Consider the following 26,287-nt stretch of genomic DNA (forward strand, 5'->3'; position numbering starts at 1 on the left):
CAATTTTGTCTAGGTAGTCAAATTTACTCTGTTTCAACTGTTATCTTTTACATAAGATTTCCTGAGGATTGATTTACAAAAATGAACAACAAATTAAATGATGAGCAATTACCCTTAAATCCATTAGAAGTTTTTTTCCTTGACTATGTCTAAGCACTCACCGGTACACGTACTTTAAAAAGCAGTGTGGGGTTAAGATAATCGCAATGACCTTTGTGTCTGCTTTGCCTTAATAATACATACATTCCAGCTGTCTCTAAAATCACATTGTTTATTTTCAGCTTCCTGTCTCGATCAACTCCGATGTATGAGTGAATACAGACTATGAAGTGCCATAAATAGCAGTAGTGACGCACGTACTCTGTCAAACGTCCATTTTATTTGACAAGCAATTTAAACTGTTTTTCCTGTTCAGAACATCAAATTATAATATCGACTGAGAAAGCAGAGCCTTGACCTCTTTCTGGTGCTTTTATTTCTTTTTCTAAAGCTGTTTTGCTGCACATAAAAACCCTGACCCTGATCAGGAATTGTCATTTATTATTTATTATTATTATTTATTACGTTCATCTTGCCTCTGTGAGAACACAGACAAGATCGTAATTGGTGCATTTCTAATTTAAGCCCCGTTCTAGACTTTGGACATGCCAGATAAAAGATCCAGCTTTTAGGATGGAAGAGTTAAGATAGTAATTACTTATATTCATTCCAAATGTGTACATGTAGGATCTTATATGTTTTTATTATCTCTTTTTTTATAACACAAGGAGAATACCGTCAAAAAGAATCAATTTCGTCACCATTAAATTTGTTTTGAGAAGTCCAGGGTGGATAAAACACTGGCTCGAGGGAAAGCCTGTAGACCACTACAGCTCCTCAAAACTCTAAAAGAGGCAAGATGATTTTTAAACTTTGTGCCAGTGTAGGTGAGCGATACAGTAATTCTGTTTTTTTAACGATGTCCCTTTACTGGCACAAACATCATCTTTGAAAACCCCACAGTAAAGACTCATAAACCTAAGTGAACGGCTGAAACACATCTGTCCCAGTGATGCAACCCAGTGCAACAGTGGGTTGTGTCAATACACCATTCCTGTCAATGAGTCAATTTGACATGCATGTGGAAAACCCTAATAGCCCCTGATAGCCACATGTCTTAATTGCCTGGAATGAGAAGCAGAACGGTAATTACTTGTGAGGAGAAAAGAATTTGGTGCAGACGAACATTTACTTTTATTATATGATGTCAACTGAAGGAAGACAGTATCAGCAAAATACACTGAATTGGCCAAAAATATTATCTTAATACTAAAACATGTATTAAGAATTAAAATCAAGTCTCTAAAGGGAAATATCTGTGATGTCATCACTATACTAATTAACTACATTGGTTTGAAAATCAAATCCAAATGTGCACTGCTTCACTTTCTTATCACAGGTAGGCATTGTTACCAGTAGTTCTGAACTGTATTTATAACTCCTGAGTAGTCGCCAACTGATGCAACTTCCCCACAGAGATGTGGAAACTGCCAGGTGTGGAAATGAAGTGAAAGTGAACTCAAATTAAAGTAACCTTAAAATAGCAGCTGCTGCAGGGAAATCCAGCCTAGAGTGAGAGTGGGCAAGAAACGCTCCTGTCTGCCAGGAACACAAACCAGATTTATCTTTCCACTTGTGGAGAAACTGGTCACTGCTTTACTGGGCCAGTCCCAGAGTGCCCTTCAGTGTAAAGTGAACGGTCTCTGGTCCCATTTTCCAAGTCATCTGGTGTAATTGGAATTCTCACTCCATCTCTTTCTGAGGCACTGGGGCCTAAGTGAGCCAGCTGAAGCCTCTGTCTCCTCAGACGATCTGTTAGAACTCGACAGGACTAAAGTCGGAGGATCATTACCTCCTAAATGTAAGGCCTGACCCTGTGTCACAGGCTCATCTCCTTGACTACACCCTCCAGTCTCCGTCTACATCCTTTTTACTCCCAGGTTTGATTGAAACGTTTGGCACTGATTATAAATAACCTAAAATAAACAGGCAGTAGGGTAAATTGGCCATCAACCACATGGTTTGGTCACTGCAGACAGAAACTGGGAAGTTTTATTTCAGCATCTATTCACACATTTGTTGTAGTGAAATTATTTCACTTTATTTTGTTTGTGTTTTGTCTACTATTTATTGAAATTATGTTTACAAAATCTTTACACTTATTTTCACTGTTTTTGTCCAGCAGGTTAATTTAATTTTGTAAGAGAACCTTCAGATGTTCTACCCCCAACATCAAATATTAGCCAAACCCAAACAGTCAAAAGAACGATTGAATCTTTGCAACAGGTTTTGCTGTAGCTCCATGTGATTGTCTTTTTTCAAAAAACATTTAAAGGAACTGGGTTTCAGTCCTTAGAAGACACAAAGAAACGTTTTGTCCTGACATTAAAGACACAGTAAGTCTACGTCTGACACAAATGGACTGTCAACAGTCTGACACCATCAAGGTGAACAGAAATGACTGAAATACACCAACTCCATGAAGAGAAATCATCAGTTATACTTCTGTATATTGTTCTTGACTTTGTTCCTTAACAATCCCATCATTTGGATTAGTCCTGAATAAACAGTCCTTTAAAAGAAGTGGAAAAAACCTACATCTACCTTCTGCTATTTTATCTTTTTGTTTCAGCAATACAAAGAAAAACAAACGTTCTTTCACGTTCAGGAAGTGCGACGTATCTCTTTAAACGTTTTATCGTAATTCATCCACAACTGCCCTTCAATTAATCAGATTTCGAATTTTAATTGTTTGACATTCCTAATTTGTAGCCAAACTTACTCTTTTCTAAAAATACTGGATTTACAGTAATGTATTGTATTATAGGAGGACGTACAAAACCTGCCTAAGGGTCCAAATTATTATTATTATAAGTTTTTAACAATGTAATTTTTTTTCTTTTCATAATGTTTCAAAACTCAATCATTCCTCAGTTAATTTATTAGGAGGGAGGAGGGGGAGCTGAAGCCAAACCCAGCTGTTGAAGTTGAAGTTGGTTTGGACTAAAGTAATTCTTGTTGTTTTTTAACTGTGGGAGGAAACTACAGTACCTGTAGAAAATCCTGTAGTAACTATAGCAGACTATCATTTACTGCCTGGGGCCAAACTGGGGTTTTTCTTGCCGTAGGGCAAGAGCAGTGGCCAACCTGCCCCATGAGGAACCTTCTGTTCTCAGGAGTCATAAGGCTGACAATGAGACCTGTTCCTTGTTTCCTCTTAATTAAACATGGAGTTTCAGTAGTGACTGGGATATATACAGTATATATATATATACTGTATATATAGGTCCAATGTATTTCTGTATCTGCGAGGCTTTGGCTCAGTGATCCAGTGTTGAGGACTGTGTTGGACAATGCAAAGGGATAGTGTGTCATTCAGTGGACCTTCAATTGTTGAAGCTATTTATAGCAGCACTTAGTTCTGAATATAGCCCTAGCTCCCTGCTTGGTCTGGTGTGTTGTTCATAAAGGTTGCAGTACACTGCACGTGCACTAAGGCGGTGGTCAGATTCAGGCCATTCAAGTGTTTCTGATAATGAGTCCCATATAAAATATGCAATACATTTGACTTTGAAACATTATTTTTTATTTAAATGTTGCATACAATATACCGATCCCAGCATTTACAGTTATTCTGCGTCTATTCTGAAATGCACAGTGAAATCTTAATTACATTATATTGTTTATGGTAATTAAGAAATTATTGCTGCAGTGATGATCAGAAATGCAACAATGATGAATGAAAAGCTGTGTAAATTAGGCTCTACATATGACATTGCAGTACACACTGTAGCCTCTATCTGTTTGTATCAATATTTTAAAAAACTAAAATCAAACTATCACTAGAAAAACACTATTTTGACTTATCCCAGTTTTCATAGCATTTACTGAAACTAAAAGACACTTTTTTTTTTCTTAACAAATATACAGATGTTTTACTGCCCTAAGTCCATGCTGGTGCTGTTTTTCCATTTGCCTGGCCAGAACAAACAAAACATTTTCTTTAGACTGAAATTTTGAGTGGAACTCTCTCCTGGTGAGTCGTGCTCTCTTTTTGTGGATTCTGATAGGACAGGCGCATAAAGACAACAACGAGGATAGTTCCTGAAACAAACAAATAAACAAACAAACAGAAGTATTTAATAAATATTTTCTTGTTCCGTAGCTACCTTTTGTGGACATTTTTAAACACATTTATTATATTGCATTGACATACTGTATCTTGCAGCTAATTCTACTGGCATGAAAAAGTCCAGAACCTTTGGATTAACGCACCAAAAACCAGTGAAACCCCAAGGTTTTCAAAAGTTCACTTATTCTTTTATGTGATCGTTAAAGGAACTTTAAGGTCAAGTTGAGATAAAAGACTTTTCCAACACTGTGGTCAAATCCCCAAATATTTTGACAGTTGTTTAAACCAGCGTAGTTTAGCTTCTCTGCTCACCTATGACAGCAAAGGTGCCGAGTAAAATACCCACTGCAGACTGAATTGTTGGCATTCCCTGTAACTGCTTGGCAGCCACCTTGCAGTTGCCCCTGATGTTGCAGGGACACACTGTTACTGGGAGGAGAAGAAAAACAGAATCAGACACGTCAGGTCACAGTTCTTTATCAAACCAATGGAAATGTAGAGATAATAATCAGTTCTTGGTTCTTCTCAGCTCTCAGCTCACCTACTCACTACACGAGGGGTGCCTCATAAGAAGATCGCAATCTACCTGTATATTGCAAAGTCATAGTTTTATAACTGTACCATTAGTACATATGTAACCACTGACTGTTCCCTCTGCTGGCCTCAGGAAGTACATAAATAAATATAAATATATAAAAAATACCAATTTTATACAAGTACATAAATATATAAAAAATACCAATTTTATTGTTTTTTTTTCCCATAACAGTCCTTTCCCCTCACCACCTGACAGACGATCCACTACATAACTCTAAACATATACTGAACCCCCCCTCCAGACATACTTACATCTACATTCACGTACAAGCTTATTGGCACAGAGGGGCAGATACTCCGTACATGCTTCCACACAACAGTTAGACCTAGGTTTACACAACATGTGGATACATACAGTAAACAAGACTAAGACTATTTTATTACTGTAGTCCTCTACTATATTTCCTATGGCAATCTTGCACATTGACAAAGTAAATGTAGGTCCAAAAACATACATTCTCACATTGGGCTGTTGGCCCATATATATATATATAATGCAGCATATATATATATATATATATATATGCTGCATTTCCTGTATATAATGCGTCAGCATTTTATATCAGATGGACCACAGTCTTTGTGTCTTTGTATAGCTGTGTCATCACAAGGATGGAAAAATCATTTGTTAAGCTACATTACAATAGAGCAACACATGCTTGCACACACTGGTAGATCCGTATTGATTGTTCTATAAACACTCTGCTAAAGCAGCACAGAAGGGTTGTCAGCACCAGTGACAGCATTACCCGGCAGGTTGATGAAGGTGCTCCTAGGAGGGGAGCTGCTGTCGGATATGGTGAAGGGCACAGTGTAGACTTCAGGAGCCAGGTATGGGATGTTTAGGGACAGGTTGGTGTGAGTATCTGACAGACAAAAAGACACTGAAGGTTTGTATTTAAAGCACAAAGGCAGCTGTTTTCAATAAACACATTTCTTGTACTAACACAGGAGCAAAAATAGGGGAAAAAAACACACCAATATACCAAGAGAACACAGGACACAGAGCAGAGACTGAAAAGAGAGAACACAGGACACAGAGCAGAGACTGACTCAGCTGTGCACTCAGAGCTCTGCACAGTGTCTTTATCTTATCTCTGTGGATCAGTCTAAAAGACATGGATGGCTGAATGACGTAAAGCCTTGTCCTTAAAAGCAAAGTGTTTATCGGACTGTTTGAACTGTTATCTGGGGGTCTTAAACCCTGAGCTCACACCTTCCAATCATGTTCCATTTGTCCCTCAGCACAGGAGTACAAGCTGTGCAGTACTTCTAAAAGGGGTTGTGAATATGTTTATACATTTTGTCCTGCAGTTTTTTTACATCGTGGATCTCATATTTCTAGCATACTCTTATTATTATTTTTATCTGATCTATCAGCTGCTGAATGTGTTGAATTGTTCATATTCACTTGTATTGCCATGGAAATAATGAATAATAATAATAATAAATAATTAGGCCGATAATGATTAGTAGCACTTTTAACTCCATCATTATTTTGAGGCAGGACTGATGCATGTCCCTTCTGTGTACATGTACAATGGGGAAGCAGGAAGCAATCAAATCATGAAGCAGTAATGTTTGGATGGAAGGCATGGACATGCAAGAAAATAGTTGTTTTTTACATGGCAAATTCTGCATTTGCCTCACCGTTTATGGGCGTGAGCTTCCAGTTCCGTCGAACTGTGGCGTCGCTGCGCAGCGAGAAGTTCAGCCTCCCTCCGTGCTGTGGCCCATCACTGTCTCGTGAGGCCAGCACTAGAGCCTGGTCCTCCCAGCGAGGTGTGCACAGATACTTCCAGGAGTAGTCTCCAACCAACACTGGGCTGTTGTCGTTCACGTCCAGGATTTGAACAGTCACCAGAGTAGATGCAGACAAGGATGAGTTTCCTAAAAGGATATGCCGTAAGTTAGGCTGAATATGAGGTCTGCTGGATTATGGGAAAAGTCATAATCATGATTAATTGGGTTGATATTATATCATAATTAGAAACACACATTGCATTTATTGTATTGAACTTCCCCTAAAATAACTTCAGAACAACAGTTATTTTTGCAAATAACAAAACACAAACTTTGGACCAAAATTTTCTCATGATTTAGTGCATTATATTGAAAAAAGAGGAAAAAAAGACATTTTTCACATTACTATTGTTACAGTAGACCTCTCTGTAGCCTCACTGCAAAGGTTTTCTTCTCGTATTTTGGTTGTAGCGGAACATGCAGTTATTTAACAAAATGCCTTCAGCATAGTTTTTGGACCAGAAACTCTTCTTTGGAAAAAGCAGCGTGTGGATCCCACTGGGTGGAAACGATTTGTGGTTTGAAGTTATGATAATTATGCAGCGGCACAGCGTACACATTTTATTGAACATCCTCACTGTTGTTAACTATAAGAACAAAGCATACGTACGACCATCTACTGCAATGACTTCCATAGTGTACGTGCTGTTCTCTTCTCTGTCCAAGGCCTGCACGGTCTTCAGTTCTCCAGAATATTTTCCAATGGAAAAGTATTTCTTTGTATCCCCTTGTAGAGAATATCTGTCCAGAAAAATAAATAAGTATATTTCTGCTAGGTTAGTAAACAGTTATATGTCATGTATTATTTTTTTTTACTGAATTTCTGTTCAAGGTTACCTGATAGGGTGAGAGTCTGGGTCGTAGCCTCGAATTGTGGCAATTACCCTTCCGGGTTCTTCACCCTCTCTCACCGTCACCTCATAATGGCTCTGAGACAGGACTGGACCTTCATTTACGTCATCCACATAAATAGAGACGGTGGCTGTGGATGCAGGTCCATATCGACCACGTACCAGAGCGACGGGATTTTGAGCGCTGAGTACCAGGATGTATTCGCTTTCACGTTCAAAGTCCAAAACCTAAAAAAAAAAGGACACATACGTATAACGTTTATATTGGGGCTTTCTAAAATAAGGTCTTCATGACTTTTTTCCCCTTTTTAGTCTGCGTCAAATGTTCCGAGCTTTTCTTGTTATTGTCTGCCCTCAAAACAAGACACGATTGAACCAGTTCTGTCTGACATCATGCCGCTCTGTTGCCAGGGAGAAGAAACGCAGGCATTGAAAATTACATGCTCACTGCTGGTGACTGGATGTGACGCATCAAACTACCTAATGTGTATCAGAACATCAGCAGCACATGCGCACGGTCTCCAGAGGCAACAGTCTGTCAACTCCATGACAGCTTGTGGCTTTTTACAATTAAAGTTTGTGCAATGAATTTTCAATAGATAAAAATAGTTAACTTCCCACTAAGGAAGATTGAGAAAAAGAATAAGAATAATTGCCAATCGTGTTTCCAAAGAGCTTTGATGCTTTGTTATTTAACAAAAATAAGCTTCTCACTTCAGGGAAGATATCTGAATGGTTGACAAAACATCTAACATTTAGACAAAGACTTTCCTATTTGAAAAAGTATGTTATAAATTAAGATTTATATAAAGTTTTCTTCTTGACATGTCCACTCATGGTAATCATGTTTAAATTCTTCTGTTTCTATCAGAGTGTGTGAGTTCTGGAGGAGGTCTTTGACACCAGGTCACCACCTGCTTCTTTGTCTCGTATAAGGACTGAAATCCAGTTCCTTCAAAATGTATTTTCAGTTTTGGGAGAAAAAAAACAAAAGTGCCAGTAATTTTCACAGCCTATGATAAAAGTTTAATTTAAAAAAAAAAAAAAACATGTTTGCTTTGAACAAAACATTTAAATGGAAAACCAGCTGGTGATCATAGCTGGTGGAGAAGGTTGGTGGACAAGTCTTAAAATGACCTGAAAATGATGAACATCCCGCTCAAATTGGTCTGATATACCCACTTATCACAGTGCTGCCATATTCACTTCTTCCACTTTTACAACTGAACTCCATACCTTAGAAAGAACAAGTGAGACCTCATTGGTCTGCCTGTCTGTCACCAATGTAAAGACGTCCTCCTCATTTCCAGACTCTAGGCGGTAGTTGACCTGCCAGCTGTCTCCTCCTCGAACATCTGCATCTCCTGCCAGCACAGCTGTTACAGTGGTTCCCACAGCAGCATCCTCTGGGATGTGAAATGGTCCGTACTGTTGAGACAGACACACAAAAATAAGACAAATATTTGATTTTTATTACATTTTATTCGAGTGTCCCACCCCCACGGCGGTTGTCCAGGAAAATTCTGGCCCTCCACCAAATATAGTCGGTGACCCTTGTTTGGTTTATTTAAAAATCAGAATGTGGATCTTTAGTATCAGAAAAGTTGTACTACTCCAACAAGATGGATATAACGGATTTATTGATTCAGTTTGGGATCAATAAAGTATCTATCTATCTATCTGTCTATCTATCTATGTATTTATATATATACTGGTACTGTAAAAAAAATACATTAATTTGTATAAAAATGTAAAGTCAGGCAGTGTTTACAATATGAGTGATTTGTAGGGCAGGGGTAACACGTTACTGTGTGCATCGGCCTTTGCTTGTCCTCCCTGTATTTAGTGACCTCTTTCACACACACACACACACACACACACACACACAGCTAGGTGTTTAGACAGCTGTTTAATCTGCCGCTCAGCGATGGTCTCTGATCTCACTGGCCCATCCACTGACTCTCTGAACCCAGCCCTGTCACCACTCACCTCCCACATCTCCCCCTATAGACTGACTTCACAAGCATGGAAAAAGCTGCACTCCTCAGGCGTGACCTGCTCAAGAGCATTTTCCACCTCTGTGTTTGTGCTGTGTGTACATGTCTATGTGCATGTTTGTGTCATAGCAGTCAATACTTAAATAAATCCTCAAAATATAATAATAACTAATTTCAGCAGTGCATAGGCATGACATGTTTCTGTTTCCCCCAGGGGGATCAATCTGAATCTGAATCTGAATAGAGCGCCTGGACGGAATATGGACGTGAGAACAGTCCACACTTCATCACTGTTGGCATGTTCACAGCGTCCCCACTGTCTGACGGACTTGAGACTTGTTGCTTTTATCCTGGCATGATGGCCTTCCCACATAGCACCAAACCTTCCTTTCACAGTACAGTGTGGGAGGAAATAATGGGATTTCCTGTAAAAGCCTATTTTTAGAGAATTTTTCCATCACACCAGCAGCAACAAAGTGAGGGACCTCCCGCTGCTCTTTTCCATGCTGGGCTTTTGAATACAGTGTTGATGAAATCCTGCTGGAGCAGATCACAATGTAGCTAGAGGTGTAGTGGCAACGATTGCAAGGAAAAGCATTTCTTTGGGGTTTTTTTTTTTAGGATTTCTTTGTCAGTTACACCTTGTACTTTTACTGAATTCTACCGGACAGTGATACAAAAACCCAGTGTCAATTGTTCTAACACATTAAGAGACATTTGTCTCTAAAATGTCAAAATACATTTTAAAATAATACATTATTTAAATTTCATTTTCTTAAAGTTGGTTGCAAAATGGTTACATTTTAGAAAGGGTATTCAACTCAAGCTCAGCTTCATTAAGCTTCATCCCTACAGCACTGGATAGTGATTGGAAGATTACGTTACGTATGTTATGCTGACTGGGCTTTGCTGAGAATATATGAGCAGTGGTTTTTCAGTAGAACGACGTGAAACCAGTTTTGTAATTGTCTATTTGTTTACGTTTCATCAATAACAGTTCTTGTTGTGGCTTCATATAAATATGGTGTTTGCTTGTTTTTAGATTTTGTTCGTGGGAAGTTCAGGAAGTTATTCAGATCAGCTTGCAAGTTACTCAGCCAGTATGACTTAAGTCTGGAAAAGTCATTTATACAGAAGGAGACGTCTGTTTTTTATCCCTCTAACTTGTAAACATAAGGTGAAATGACTTGGCCTGTGATGTGGGAAGATCTGATAAATATGCCACTGAAGGAGAACAGTATGTGGGGATGCTGGAGTCCAGTGTGAAGTCTGAGAGGATTTGAAAAGCACCGGCCGTTTGCCAAAGCAGTTTCCTTTTAAAGATTGCAGGAGATTGTGATATTCTGTAGCAGTGTGAATGAAGGTTCTAGCATTTTCTAGTTTCAGCTTTACATGTGCTTCCTGTTGTCTTGCTGCAGTTATTGGTTCATTTTAAGGATGTGCCGACTGATATTATCAGAATCAGAAAGTATTTGAATATATAAAATACCGGCAAAAAGTTACCGTAATATCATTGTAATTGTTCTCATATTAATTATCATATAATTAATTATTTTAATTATTTTCGGATATCATTGCAATTGTTCTCATATTAGTTATCGTATAATTAATTATTTTAATTATTTTCGGCATCCTTCATGTTGGATATTGCGCATTATTAGTTCTAAAAGCCAAGACAACAACAGTATTTACATATTGTTTCTGGAGTTATTAGCACTGGATGTAATGTTTTCATTAAGACACTTTGCATAATTCAAATGAATTGAGAATGGCAAAGGTAATTTAATTGTACAACTGCTGTAAGCATGAAGGTGGAACAGTGACAACATTCAGTGTCCTACAAAGATAATTCGCTACAGTCACTTATTATGGTCTGTGCTGTTTCCTTTGCAACTGTTTATTTGGTCCATTACCGGACGGCCGTTTGCGTCTTTGCGTGCGTGTGCTTCCATACCTCATGTTGGGAGAAGACTGGTGGGTTGTTGTTCTCATCCTGCACCGTCACCACCACTGTGCAGGAACTGTTTAAACCTGCCAGAGACATCATCACAGTTTCTGTTGTTGACTCAGATTTAGACTCATTATATGAATAATGAGGGAACGGGAAAAACATTTTGCCTTCATCACACCCTGGCACCATGAGTCATCCAGACAACATGATGTGGTGTCACCACCAGCTGCTAAGAAACATACACCAATAGACTATGAAGCATCTGTGAAAATACTGAAGCAGATCGTTAATATTGTAAACATCTTTGTTTTAGCAACGGGGAACTATTTACAAGTGTGTTAATCTTGGTATTTCTGCTTCTCATCTCTGTGATCTCGCATAACAACAAGCTGCTCAAGATCTTTTCAGATGGTTCAACCAATGCATGACTTTTATCATTCATTCATTCACATTTTTTCAGGGCCCTGATCCAATTATTAGGAGATAATCTAGCTAGAGAAGCTAAAGCACAACTTATGTTGAATTTGTCTACAGCAGTGTTGGCCCACTGGTTAAAAGGTCCATCACTGAGTGGAAACAAATGTAATGTAATATCAATGTAAACAAAATAAATAATCAATAATACTTTTTTTTTTAGATTTGCAAAACAAATCAAAATGAAAATCGAGGGCAGATTTTTGCATTGATCCTTTTTCACCTTTGGCGTCTTCTGCAGTGATGGTGAGCGTGTACTGTGGTGCTGTGCCTTCCATACTGTCGGCCTGCACGGAGATGACCCCTGAGTCACGATCCACTCTGAACAGGGCGCGAGGGCTCTCAGGAATCTGCCCAACCAAGCGGTAAAAGATCCGAACGTTGTCTGTCTTGGGGTCGTCGTTATCTGCTGCCTGCACTGTCAGGATTTCTGTACCTGCTCAGAAACGCCCAACACAAGGTAAGGTAGAGTTAACTCACTGCACAGACTAACTTAATTCATTTGATCCAAACGTGGTCTAAATGTAGCTGTACTCTGTATATGTGTATGGAAATGTATTGAAATAAATATATATACACCCATCGTGGCTCGGCCGGTATCAGCTGTCCGTGTGGACTGGTAATAGTGCGTCATCGTTGAAAGGATCATTACATTTTTCAAAATAAAACATCTTTCAGACTTTATTCTGTTAGTATCAGAGTCTGAATGACCTAAAGTTTGAAACATTGTTGGATTATCTTTAAATAAAATCAGTAAAGGGATTATTTATTTTGTGATGGTGCGACAAACAATTAAAAAAGTGAAAAGTGAGCATGGGGTGTTATATTGAGGTGTACAATCAACCAATACAACCAAACAGACAGTGATGATCATCAATTGTGCAAAGTGGTTAAAACACCCTCATTAACTACACTGGAAAACTGAACAAAGTTTAGTTCATGGCTGAGGAACAGACAGACTCTAACTACAGAGGGCAGGTCAGTGCACACAGGACCTCGTTTTACTAAAAACATATTCGACTGTAGTTAACTGTAAAAGACAGTTTAGTCTCAGGCTGGTGTCTAAACGACAAAACTACAGAGGGGAGGTCAGTGCACAAAGGACCTCGTTTTACTAAAAACATATTCTCTGTGTATAATCAGAAACATGTCCTTACCCCGGGCTGACAGTTCCTTCACCACAGTGTGATATTGTGCTTGTGGAAAGGTGGGTCTGTTATCATTGGTGTCGCCCACCATCACCCTTAGTTCCACAGGCTTGGCGATCTCTCTGCCATCTGGGCGCTCAACCACGATGCTGATCTGGAACTGTTAGAAGGACATGAGAAACATGAGAGAAACTCAGAAATATTGACAGGCCAGAGACATCGTGACGATAGAAACATGAGAGAAACTCAGAAATATTTATGACAATATTTTAAAAAATGAATGTAGGAAGTTATTTTTCATCACCTCTGTTTGAGTCGAACATTTGAACAGAGGTGATTAGCTGCAGATGTAGCGCTAACCTAACCTGCTTCTTTGTTAAAGCTGCAAAAACAGTCCCATGACGACAGCCATCAACACCCCTCCCTCCATGACCCACGTATATGTAATATATGTTATATTCTGGACATCCCAAGGACTTTTTTTTCACTGAGCTCTTTCTTAATTGTGACCATTTTTCAAGTTATGTCATGAATTGTTCACTTGGAGTCTCCAACAACTGCTCCTCTGTTGTGGTTAGCCTTGGGCTGTCGTGGCACTGATGGATGGATTGTAGGATAGACAGAGTGGAGCTGAGGAGGACAGTTACGTGTTCAATATTCTGTAACTCTGGAGAACATGCAGTGCTCTAAGAGCCCAGTCACTGGTGAAGGCTGCAGACTGAATGATGGTTCAGTACTCAGACCAGAGGCTCTCTAACCCATCCATGGAGTAGAGGTCGGTAGTTCAGTAACAGTAACAGCTTGGTGCCAATATTTGGATTTATTTTGAATATTTCTTCTCTTTGCACAAAGACATTAAAACCCAAACGTTTAGTTCTCAGTCTCACAGACCTGGTCCTGAGTCTCTCTGTCCAGAGGAGCGTTGAGATAAATGACTCCTTCTCTGCTGATGGTGAAGAGCATCTCTGGAAATTCTCCCTCCAGACTGTACACCGCCTGACTACCACTCCACTTCACCTTGATAACAAACACAAAAATAAAATTGACAGTATTAATATAATAATTAATATATATTTAAATATGAAAATAAACATTTGATGTCATTGTATGAAGGAGATGCAGACAATTACACTGATCATGCCAGAGTGACACTAACTAACACTAACAGTGTGTCAGTTGATGCAGAAAATCGAAACATTTAGAAGTACGTACCACACACACACAAAAAAAATAAGAGTCCCTTATTTGTCCCAAAATGGGAAAATTCAAACGTCTTTTCAGCCGACACAGGCTGCCACAGAATCTGTGGAACAGCACATTGAACGGACCTAAATTTAACTAAGAGAGCTAATAATTTCCCCCCACTGTGTGACTACAAAGCTAAGCTAAAGTTTGTTTACATGATAAGAAGCCATCCAAATGCTCTGAGAATAATTTGGAACACAGTGCAAAGCCAAAACTAACACAGGCTGAAGGGGATTTTCCACTCTGCCTAAAAGCCCCTGTCAGAGGCCTGTGCAGTGGAGCTGAAAGAAGCCTGCGTCGCCATCAAACAGCTCCCAACAAGGAGAGGAGCAGAGTCGCTGCACACTCACAACAAGTGATTCTCCTCATCTCACTGTCACATGCTCCTCCCATGTTTTGCACACAGCAGCCCAAACGTAGCTCTTTTTGTATACAAAAGTCCACTTCACACAGTCGGACCTGCTGCTCTGCCTCTGGGCCTCAGAACTTAGAGAACATCGACTCAAACTTCAAACGCCTGCCGTCTGAGGTCATCTGTTTTGATACCATCGCTGTTTCAGATATTTCTGTTGTCCTTTGAGTTTGAGGGCGTTCGTGTGTTCTTTCAAACTTCAGACTCCATGTTAAGAATAAACAGCGTCGGAGTCAAACTGAAGATCATGATGGATGACACTAACAGAGTCCACAAGATAAAGGCTGCAGCGGTGAACAAAGAAGCCCAGTATTACTGATTAAAGCCCCCATTACAGAAGGTTACTAATAGGTGGACTGCTGTCTGGATGGAGGCACAGACGTTGATCTGGGCCAAACGTGAATATTTAAAAATATTTGCCAGAGAGTTTCTGTCGTTACTCAGTTATGATTAAAATAGTTAAAATACAACTCATCCACTTCCTCTCCTTTGTTAATGTTAGCGCCATCGACTGGATTTGTCAACCTGAGAGACTTCTGCAGGTTCCTCTTCACACAACCATGTTAGAAACACATATTGTCAAATCGATTTTTAAAAACAATAACATTAAATGTTTTCTTAATTATTATTATTTTATATAATCAATATATTTTTTTATCTATGATTTTGATCTTTAGATGGGGGGATTTTAATTTGACAATATTTGATAAGATAATATGTGTATCATTCGCTCCAGATGAGTGAGTGTGGACACGAATCCTCCATTAATCTGAAACAGCAGGGGAGGAAAAATCCATAGAGCAGCTCTCTGAACATGACTGTATCCGTATGTGTCATGACAGCGGTTGATCACTCCACCTACTGAGTGTTCCATCAGTCACTCTGGGCCCAACATGCGTGAGCAGAAGACACATGTCTCAGGTTCATGACACATTTTAAATTAAAAAAACTAAACAAAGAGAAAGGGACCTTTTTAAAGGTGCATTATCTGTATTATATTGTTTTGCCTTGTCTTTAAATGGAACTGATTATTATCACTGATCACTCATGGCTGCCATGCGTTTTGAAAATATTGTAATGATAAAATCAAATGCGCCCACACTCTTGAAATCACACATTTGCAGTGGGTGGAAGAGGCTGTTAGAACAGGAGAGATGAGAGGCTGGGGTGAGTGTAGGGGAGGTGGGAGAGAACAGGAGGAGGGGGAGACATTGTGAAGTAGAGTGTGTGATCACAGTGATTCTTAGAAACTGCACAATGCAGTTTGTTATTCCTACACTGGATTTTTTATATATTTAAACAAGTAGTGGTTTTGTGGATGATGCTACTGAGATGCTGCTAGTGTAAGAGTATAAGAGGAATCACTGAGTATTTGACAGTTTTTATGAGTAAATTGTAAATGAAAAGAAAGCCTCAAAACAGGCACAGAAGGAAATTAAAAAATTCAAAACATACACACAGAACTATTTTCTGGTCTCAGAGGTAAAAGAAAAAAAATCATACAGTAATATAAAAAGATAATGTTATAATATATATATATATATATATATATATTTAACAGTATGTTAACGTAAGAGTGTTTTATTTTTGTGCATGGGAAGTTGGTTTCATGTGTGGAATCAGTGGTGTTCCGGTTTCTGGTTGTAATGAATGAGTGGGGGATCAGTGGAGTTGATTCAGTCAAGAGCTAGCCTAAAAGGATCCATGACATTTGCACTGCATCAATAATTCAGTAAGTTTGGTCACTTAGGATGACAGAGGCACTAAAAACAGCAGCTAGCATGTGGTAACACTTCTCTCAGTCTGGGCTATCGATAGTTTAATGTATTGTAATATAATCCAAGAGATGGAACAGGAACTGATGATATTATTATTTTAAATTATTATAAGATTATTGACCAAATCGGGCCTTGGACTTGGTCATATGTTAGTGTTGACTAATAGTAGTACATGACAGTAATGCATTTAAAATGTGTTTGCTAGAAGTAGATAAACTGTTTGCAGTGAGTGACATCACAGCACAAAGATGTGGTGAAAAAGATTAGAGACTTGACTGCATCGCCTGTTGAGCTTTATCACCTGATGTCAGCTTGAAAAGGTAGTTATGGTTGTGGACCTGACTGTATGGTTGCATCCCTAGATGGGTGTCTTATCACTAAAGTTCTCCATGTCGACAATATCTCCTCAATGTAAAACAGATTGACAGACACCAGCACTAACGTTTGCTACAACAGGACTGGTATAGACAACCAGTGCAGCTGGTCCCTCATAGACCAAGTGACAGGGTTCAGAGTCAAAACAAAACAAACATCTGTGGTTGTTTGGTTTGTGCCGTCTCACCTGGGAGATTGGGATAGGGTAAGGACCAGGGAGGTTTTCCTGTAGTCTCACAGGATCAGGGGATGCCCAAGCGTTTCCTGTCACTTCCACAGTAACAATGCCACTGGAGAAGAAGGCATTGGCTTTCCCAGCCATGTCCCTCACCATCACTGAAAGCTTATAACGGCCGCACATGTCTGGATCCAGGGTAGAAGCTCCTGGAAGAATGTTTTTAAATTGAGGGTAATGACTCCAAGGATAGATGTTGTAATTATCTCTACAGTAGTAACAGCTGCACAGGAAAGAGGAGAGAAAATGGAGGATGTCATTTGGAGTTCTTACTAATGTGTAGAAAAGTGTGAGAACTGGCAGTGATGTTGGCTGGAAGGAAGTGGAAGGTGTGAAAGTCATCCAGCTTCTGCCAAGTTGTTACAAAGAGAAATGGCACAGCTACAGAAATAGTACTGGCACACAGAACTAATGGTTGCATGTGTGTGTGTTCTGTCTTATAAAAGTGCTTTTGGGATTTTTTTCTTTTGTTAAAATTACAAGGCGTTTTTAGGCTTCAATTCTTAGCTAAGAAAAAAAACTGACATTAAATATCCTTACGCTCCCACATTTCCAACTTTTTATTTTTGTTCTTTTATATTTTTCATCTGAATGTTCTTTAAAACTGATATTGTAGCTGTTCAAGGGTGAAAACCTGAGGAGATGTCTTGAGATGTTTGTTGCTCGTGCTAATGTAGCGAATTAACAGTAGCATTAGTAACAGTCGAGACTCACCTTCATCAGTGAGCGAAACCTCCCCAGTGATGGAGTCAATGAAGAACATTTGACTGGAGGGGATCCTGGGCGTCTGCTCCATTAGACTGAATCTGAGGTCGGCGTGGGGCGTGTTACGATCGTCACGATCCACGGCCTCTACCTGCATGAACGGGATTCCTGACAGGGACGCAGGGAATTGAAAGAAATGTAGTTAGTACTGTATCTACAGTGTATCTGTAAGACAGATATACCCCCGCCCCGCCACGCACACAATATTTGACATGTCTTTCTGAAGAATCAACTGTACGCCACGCACACAATATTTAACATGTCTTTCTGAAGAATCAACTGTACGGAAGGGAAAATAAGGAAATGAATCCATAATTACATTAGTCATAGTGTTTTGAGGCTGAGCGACTGCTGATGTTCCATTATTGTTACATAGTCAGATGTAGTTTTCCACAGATGTTCTGTCAGGACGGGGGGGGGGGTGATTTTTATTGAATAATAACTGCTTTGTTCTCCTTTATGCAACCAATGTCAGCCGTGTATTATTATTATATATCAGGGCTGACAAATGTGACCACTGTGACATCACAGCTCCAGGTTGTCGTACTTTTGAGAAGGCCGAGCTGAACGCTGCCTCTCATGCTTTCTTCAATGAACGTTGGAACGTTGTCGTTCTTGTCGTTGACGCACACTTCAACGGTGAAGCTCTGTCGCTGCATGGATGTTCTGAAGGACACCTGAAACACACACACACACACACACACACACACACACCCACATCAGCAACATTTCAGAGACGCCCACTGGGAACAGCCCACAGATGTTACATCAGATGTGAAGGACATTCAGGTCTTTAGACATCGTACGTGTGTACACCATCATTTAACACATGTTTAGAGACGACGCTGAGAAAGTAAAATTCTCTCAGATCTGATAGAATGTTACCTGCAGGGAGTAGGAAGGCTGTTTCTCTCTGTCCAGAGGTTTGAGAGCGTACAGGAAGTGGCTGTCCACTCCGAAGATGCCCTCGTCATCACCAGTTACCACCAGGTCGCTGTAATTAGCGGGCAGACTGTGGAGCTGTTCGAAAGAGAGAGTTCTCGTCAACATCCATTTAGACCTTTGTGTTAGATTGAAAAATCAGTACTAACCTAGTTACCAGCTTCAACTTTTGATCAGAAATTGTAACTATTGTGTTCAAAATTAAAGCTTTAAAAATAATTCTGAATTACGTGTTCAGACAGACTACACACTTCGATAGGTTGGTGATCACATGATTAGTTTTAAAGATTTCTGGGATGGCTTTGAAAATATTTGTTTTATATAACAATATTGTTGCTTTATATAACAATTATAACAATAGTAGACTTTAATTATCCTATTGAAATGTTCTTATTTTATATTTTCTAAGCAGTTACAAAAATTGTTAAACTCGTGAACAAAAGCCACAAAAGCCAACCAGCTTGAATGAGTCTCCAACACAAAGAGCAGCTCATTGTCCAACTTTTCCATTCAGATCATTTATCTGTCACGGAAAGTGCACTTATATCACTGACTCTAACAAAAAGCTAAAATTATGACTCAGTTTGGAGCAGCATGTAATGACACTATAGTCAAAGACTGTTCATCCAGTCAGTCTTAGGGACTGACACACTTTTAAGACCACATTTTACTACAGAAGAGTGCAGAAGCCGAGTGTGAAGCCAGAAAGGAGCCGTCAACTCTTCTGGTCTAGTGATATTAATGATGGCAGCAGGATTTTTAAAAATTATTCTGAGTACAATGTACTCAGGAGGGTAAATGATGAGGTTCTATAGACTCATGGCTGTGATAGTAAATAAGGCCATTTCACCCCCTCAAAATAAACAACAAACAGTATTTTATATACAGTGGACTGTATATAAAATACAGTCATTTTACTTATTTTCCTATTGCAATTCCCCCACTGTGGGACATTGAACTGGAAATCAATTGGCCTTACTGCAAACACCCCTCCTGCAATAGCTCTGAACCTCCTGGGGAGCCCGCCCCCCGCCTTGGGCACGCTGGATTGAAGGGAACGAGGATGAAATGGTTTCTGTTACGAATGTTTTGTTTCAATTTTTCTGTGTAAGAATGTGTAAGAATTCTTTTGGTAACTATGACTGTGTTTACTGAGTTTAGTAAATACATTTTAAAAACTACAACGTTTTTAAATGTGGTATGTTTCACAAAGAAGGACACGTGTTTCAGAATGTATTTAGTCTTTCCAGACAGAAAAATGTCTTACCTTGGCAAGATACCAGGGGAAGATACCGTCATAGTTCTCGGGGACACCAATTTTAACATTTGACCCAGAGCAGGGTGCTACCGTCTGCAGCACCAGCAGCAGCAGCAGCTGTGGAACACAGTATGTGTGTGTTCATGGACATTGGTATGAACAGATGAAACAGACTTTACTGAGCATTTCTGGATGTGGTCCTCTTACCCTGACAGCAGTGTTCAGCAGTGGAGCAGCTCGTCCGTCAGCCATCAGTCGACTGAAATACACCATGTTCACAGCATGTTAACCACATGGCCTCGGCACAACAATCACAGCGTTTCAGCCCTGTTACTAATTCACCTGTGACAGACTCCAGTACATGAAGCTGGAGGTGCTGTGGTTCACATACACAAATAGTAGTAGTTGTTTTTTTTCCTACAGAATAATTGTTGTATACCTGCAGTACTTTTCTACTTTGTTACATTTGTTATTTGTAGTGCAGTATTTTATACTTACCATTTACTGCTTGCAGACTATCACTTTAACAACTGCCACTGCTGCTTTTGTTGCTGGTGCAATTATCTGTTTTTTATTTACTTTTTTAGTTTTTTAATTTATATTCTTACCCTTTTTATGTATCTTTAAGAGAAAAAGGAGTTCAACTTTTATCAAAGTATTGGACAGGTGATATAAACAAAATGTTAACTGTAGTTTACCATTAAAATGGTCCAATAAATTATCAGTACAGGTGAGGTTAATTACTCAAAAATACATTTCAAGACGAGTGATACAATCCAGTGCAAACCAAGAAAGCTAAGAAATATTATATGGAGCAGGAGCTGAGAGCGTCTCTTACCTCGTCCACATATTGTGCGTCGTCTCTCTTGGAGGTGTGAAAGGATTTTAAATCGAATGGAAAACTTGCGTTCTTGTACTGCTCCTGTGGATTAATGGTTAACGCTCACCAATACAAATACCTAACTACTTCGTTTCCTTTCTCCAAAACCAATGGCCAGTGTGGTTCCATTCCACCACATCTGATACAATCTGATGAATATTTATGAGGACTAAAATAGTCCAAAACTACTTACTACTCCGAGTTTTGTACTTACTGCACACCTGAGTTTATTTCCTAGTCTATCTTTTCATTTTTAGATATATATATTTTGGGATTTTGTTATATTGTAAGTGCACAAGCTAAGAGGCAATATTGAGTTTATAAAATGCAGCCCCAAATCTTGACAGTACCTCCACTATGCCCTACTGATGGCTCTAAGGTTGTTGGTGCTATTCCTCTTTGGCCTCTTCCTGAAATATCGATGAAAATTCCAACAGGAACTCCTGTCGTCTCTTTGTCTGTAATAGTTTTTTAAAAATCTTTTTCTTTTCTGTTGACTTTGTTTAGAAACGTTTTCATTGGCTGCAACCCTTCCCTGTCTGAGGCTTCACAGGCTGTTGGATCAGATTCATTTCAGATTCTGTGACAAATTGTGATTAACATTTTGATGTTTTTTTGGTCGTGATTGGATGATTAACGCTTGTGACAAATTGTGATTAAAATTTTGATGTTATTTTGGTCGTGATTGGATGATTAACGCTAACTTTGCACTATATTTTTCAGCCACGTATTTAAAATCTTCATTGATCTTCATTTCCTTTAGGAAACATTTTGTTTAATTCTGAACTCACTCACTCATTCCCTACTCCTGGACCCCTGTCTAGGGAGTATATAAAGTAGATTCAGGTTAAATGAAAAGCGGTTTCAGACACTTGGACGCGCAGTTAATTACGTCGTTACTGTTGCATAATTAAATAGGAAGGATGAACGCTGTTCCCCTCTTTTGTTCGTGAATAAAGGTCTAAAAATAAATGCAAATTATGCAATGACAGTTTTTTTTTCATCTTCACAACAGTTTTCGACTGATGCTATAAAAAGCACAGACAGGTCGTAATTTGTTTTTTCAAGTTTTATTGCAAAAGAAATACAATGTAAACAAAGAGTTTTCCAAGAAATGTCAAAATTCACAGAAAGAACAGAACTTATTGCTTTAATCATAAGTCCACAACATGAATTCAATGTTATGGAAACAAAATAAAACTGTTATTTAATATATGTTTTTGATTAACAAATCCACAGTTACTTGGCCGAGGTGTGAACCTGCACACCTCACTTCAAGTAAATTCACCTCCAGCTGACGTAGTACTGTGTACTGTGTGCCTCGAGTGTGTGGTACAATGAGATGTGTAATATTCAGTGTCGGTCATATACATACATATATATACAGCATCAGTCTCCACCAGCTCTGGAGAAATGAATGAAAGTCAATACAAACATCAAGTCGATGGTTTTCAGTTCCATACATTCTAATCACATTGTTTTAACAGCAATATGTTTGTTGTAAAAAAATTAAATTAGTGTCTGCGGTTACCATGATATGACTGGAATAATATCAACCATGTTTGCCTCCACTTGGATTCTAGAAAATATAAATATATATTTATATATGTATTTATATTGGTGTGCATCTCTACCAGTCCTTCAGAGTGTTAAAACATTCACACAGCATCTGGTCTTCAGAGGCCAATTTTGTGGAGAAAAAGTTCTGTCCACGGTTTTCTTCAGAGAACTGTCAGGTCGTGGCAGGACTTGGACTTCTGCCTGAAAGCCATCTTCTTGTTCTTGCGAGCAACGATGCGGCCCAGGAATCGTTTGGCCTTCTTGCCAATGCTCTCCCTCCGCCTGCAGTTGGCCATGCGGCGTGCATTCTCCTCCTTGCTGTCTTTCCTCAGCCGGATCTGTCTGACGATCCCCTCAAAGAGGGCTTGAACGTTGTGGTGGAGGGAGGCGGACGTCTCGATGAACTTGCAGTCGAACACCACTGCACAGGCACTTCCCTCTGTAACAGGGAGGACATGGAGACAGGGTGTTAGGGCTCTGAGGACCACTGTTGCCCCATCAACACAACATCAGTAACAATAGCATCATTGGGCAGCCTTTTTTTTCTCATTCTAAAATGATCAACTTAAGCTAATTTAATAATTAGAAACTATTGAAGATCATTTTTAAGAAATTAACACAATAGCAAAATGAGATTATTTAAATTCAGACATTGGGTCAAATGTGGGGGTTCGCAGGCTGTAATGTGGCCCCCAGGCCAGGAGTTTAAAATCCTGCTCTGAAGTGTTTATACAGCAAAAGACCCTAAACTGATGGAAAGATGCACCAGGTAACGTAATATATACAGCTGTCTATATATATATGGATATATATATTGTTGTTGATGTGTCTTGATAATCGTGATTCATTGTGATTTTGATTAATCATGACAATGATGATAATAAAATTAGTATTATTCCGTTAGATTCACTAAATCAAAAATCAATGTCACCTCAACTTTAAACTCTGTTGGTCTGACAGACCACACAACCCCAGAACATTAACGGTTCAATGCAAAGTAAATTCCACGGACTCACCGTCTACAGACACCTCTCGGGATCGCACCAGGTCACTCTTGTTGCCCACAAGGATTATGGGAATGTTCTCTGACTGCCTGGCCCGGCGCAGCTGAATGCGTAGCTCTGACGCCTTCTCGAAGCTGGACTTGTCGGTCACTGAATACACGATGATGTAGGCGTCTCCCATCCTCATGCACTGCTCCTTCAGCCACTGGCTGTTGTCCTTCAGGAGAAGAAGAAGAAGAAGAAGAGTCAGCCTCCAGTCCAGAGTGGATTTAAAAGGAGAAGGACTACTTCTATGTTAATAATGTATGGACTCACCTGTTCCCAGATGTCATACAACATGATGGATGCCTCCTCCTCATCCACCACAATGGGTCTGTCATAAGTGTTTCCTGAAGTGAAGGGAAAGTAACTGTACATTAGAGCAGTGATGCAGGAGAGCTTCGTCTCTGATCTGAACAGTCATGTCAGTGTGCACTGATCGGCTTTGGTGTTGTTTTTTTTATGTTGGCAGTTTGTTTTCATTCAAATGGTTGATGAACAGTAGGTCAAACCATTGATGCGTTTTCACACTTTGTCTTTAAGGCCATCTTTTTTCTGCAGCAGATTGTCTATTTTACAGCCTTTGCTTCAAAACACCATTGAACTGGTCTCCTTATCAGATGACCTGCCTGACCTTCCAAACTGTGATTGAGGACTAGATAGAATCGAACCAAAAACCCCCTTATGAGGGTTCATTACAGGCGCCACTGCAACCATTACACAAATGAACATATTATATTATAGTGTAATTTATGACACCCCCCCCCCCCCCCCCCCCCGCCTCGGCTTTTCTCTAACCAGAGGGACGCACCCCTCACTTTGGAAACCACCAATTTATAATTCTGTCCAATTTGGTGTGTTGTTATCGGTAATACACGGTTTTACTGGATTGATAGAAGTATATATCAGTATATATGTGACTGCAAAATGTATCGATATTGTTAGAGAAATTCTAAACTGCATTTCCATTTATGGTTAATGCTGCTGAATTTCAAGGCTAACACTTAAAGCATTTAAATCTAATCTGCCTCTGCACTTTTGTTATCTTTTTTTTTGTCAAATAAATCATTGTGGTCTCACATGGGGTGGTCATGGTGTGTGTGTGTGTGGGATGAGTCATCATCTACCTGCATCATCACAGTCGTGACCGGAATCCTCCAGTCCTCCAAAGACCCGTGCCAGACTGGACTTCCCCACGCCGTGCTCCCCGAGGAGAACCACCTTGTAAACCTGGGACTCCGCATCGCTGCCGGTTGAAATGACGGAGTCGGAGGAGTCGGAAGCGCAGCTCCTGCGGTGCTGCTCGTTGGGAGAGTAGGAGTTGTAGCGGAGAAGGTTGGACAGCTCCTCGGTGCCTCCCGTTAATGGCACCGTGGTGTGGAGATCCCGGTCGTCCACGGGCATGCTCCTCCGGTGGAGGTTGGGCAGATTCGTGGGGAACGGTGTGCTGGCTCTCCTCTTGTCCATGCTCCGCAATTTGTCTCCCTTGTTCAGTGTCATTGTGCCAAAGGATCTGTCGACTGACGCGCTGTGCGTAAATGTGGGATCTGGAGTTGAAGGAAAGAGTCGGGAGTTGAACAAATACTACTCAAATACTACATCTGACATCAAACCAGTTTGTGTATTAACGAAGTCCCATCTTAACAGAAATATGAAAGTAAATATTTCAACGCATCTACAGTTCTCATGTTCTCACCTGGTACTGGATAAAAAGAAAAGCACAAGATCCAAATAATCCCTGGTTTGAAGGCTTGTCTGTGGACTTGGCCTGACTGTGGTGACAGCCGCTGCTCTGCTTGTATTTAAGTCTGAGTGTGAGTGACGTCAGCTGGGATTCGCCCCGGAGAATCACGTCTCTGCTTTATTTTAGCGGTGCGTAACGGTCGCATCATCTGGAGGAGGAGGGCGCATGACAGTGGGAGAGGAATCTCCCTTCCGCCTCACCAAATGCAGCTCAGTGCTGTGTGGGTGTCCGGGCATTGATCCTCACAGTGGGTAGCCCACTCAAAGAGAGAGAGATGAGCCGTAAATATTTAATAATCATTTCAAGGCTCGTCTGAGATATGCTGTGACTGAGGTCTTCCTCGTGATGCTGATCTAAATTAGGAAGTCGGTGTTGAGTTTCATGTTCAGGTTAATGCTGCTCTTGGATTATTGAATATGGTCTTCACATCTTTATCACAAGGTTATTATATTTATAGATGATTAGATAAAAGCGCATGTATCCAGTCTAGCCAGTGTGTGGCGTTGTAGCATTGGTTTATTTGCTTTTAACGTGACGTGTGTTTTAAAATTAAGGAGAATTCATTTACAAAATCCAGAGTCCACCTGAAGTGACACCATATTTTTTTATTAAAAAATAAAATTTGAATACAGTAATGATTACAATTATGTCCATAACAAACCTCTTTATATGATTTTTAAACTAGTATTTCCACTATCCATTCTCTTTAACCTACGCTGTTTATTCTTTGAATGCGAGTTCAGTGTAACGGCTTTTAGTGTTTAGCAGTGCGGTGTGTTGCTGCCCCCTGGTGACTATAGATCGAACGTCAAATTTGACAATTTAATTCTAGATTTAACGGTACAGTGCGCACGTATGCATCCGTTTTTTGTTTTTTTTTTCAGATTTACGAATGAAAAAAACGAAATCGTAAAATTATCATAATAATTATCATAAATATCATGAAAGATGAGAAGATCATCAATGGCATCCTAAAAGCATTGTATTATGATATAGATTATTATTACATCAATACAATACTTGACAAATGTAGTCGGTATAATAATGTTCATATGTGG

The 26,287-nt window shown here is 39.6% G+C and overlaps 2 protein-coding genes across 3 annotated transcripts; both read right to left on the minus strand.

The window, feature by feature from the left end:
* Positions 1–3,602: 3,602 nt before the first annotated feature.
* Positions 3,603–21,099, minus strand: cdh16 (cadherin 16, KSP-cadherin). Of its 2 annotated transcripts, none has more exons than XM_008310206.3 (18): positions 20,841–21,099; positions 20,210–20,261; positions 20,012–20,119; positions 18,688–18,822; positions 18,350–18,479; positions 17,752–17,910; positions 16,990–17,186; positions 13,884–14,009; positions 13,002–13,152; positions 12,068–12,280; positions 11,374–11,450; positions 8,659–8,850; positions 7,409–7,650; positions 7,182–7,312; positions 6,419–6,658; positions 5,518–5,634; positions 4,484–4,600; positions 3,603–4,143 (listed from the first exon to the last, which is right to left on the minus strand). In XM_008310206.3, the coding sequence occupies exons 1-18, from the start codon at positions 20,849–20,851 to the stop codon at positions 4,043–4,045; spliced, it is 2,499 nt and encodes an 832-aa protein (XP_008308428.2). In that variant the 5' UTR covers positions 20,852–21,099; the 3' UTR covers positions 3,603–4,042. The 2 variants fall into 2 exon arrangements, with proteins under 2 accessions (XP_008308428.2, XP_024911583.1); XM_025055815.1 differs by having other exon boundaries at positions 20,012–20,122; positions 20,841–20,905.
* An 817-nt stretch (positions 21,100–21,916) lies between these two features.
* On the minus strand, positions 21,917–25,328 carry rrad (Ras-related associated with diabetes). The gene is made up of 5 exons (XM_008310192.3): positions 25,182–25,328; positions 24,613–25,032; positions 23,762–23,835; positions 23,459–23,663; positions 21,917–22,881 (listed from the first exon to the last, which is right to left on the minus strand). Exons 2-5 carry the CDS (start codon positions 24,983–24,985, stop codon positions 22,604–22,606), a joined length of 930 nt encoding a protein of 309 aa, XP_008308414.1. The 5' UTR covers positions 24,986–25,032; positions 25,182–25,328; the 3' UTR covers positions 21,917–22,603.
* Positions 25,329–26,287: the final 959 nt, after the last annotated feature.

This window comes from Cynoglossus semilaevis, chromosome 5 (assembly GCF_000523025.1).
Source record: "Cynoglossus semilaevis isolate Cse_v1.0 chromosome 5, Cse_v1.0, whole genome shotgun sequence".
NCBI classification, from domain to species: domain Eukaryota; kingdom Metazoa; phylum Chordata; class Actinopteri; order Pleuronectiformes; family Cynoglossidae; genus Cynoglossus; species Cynoglossus semilaevis.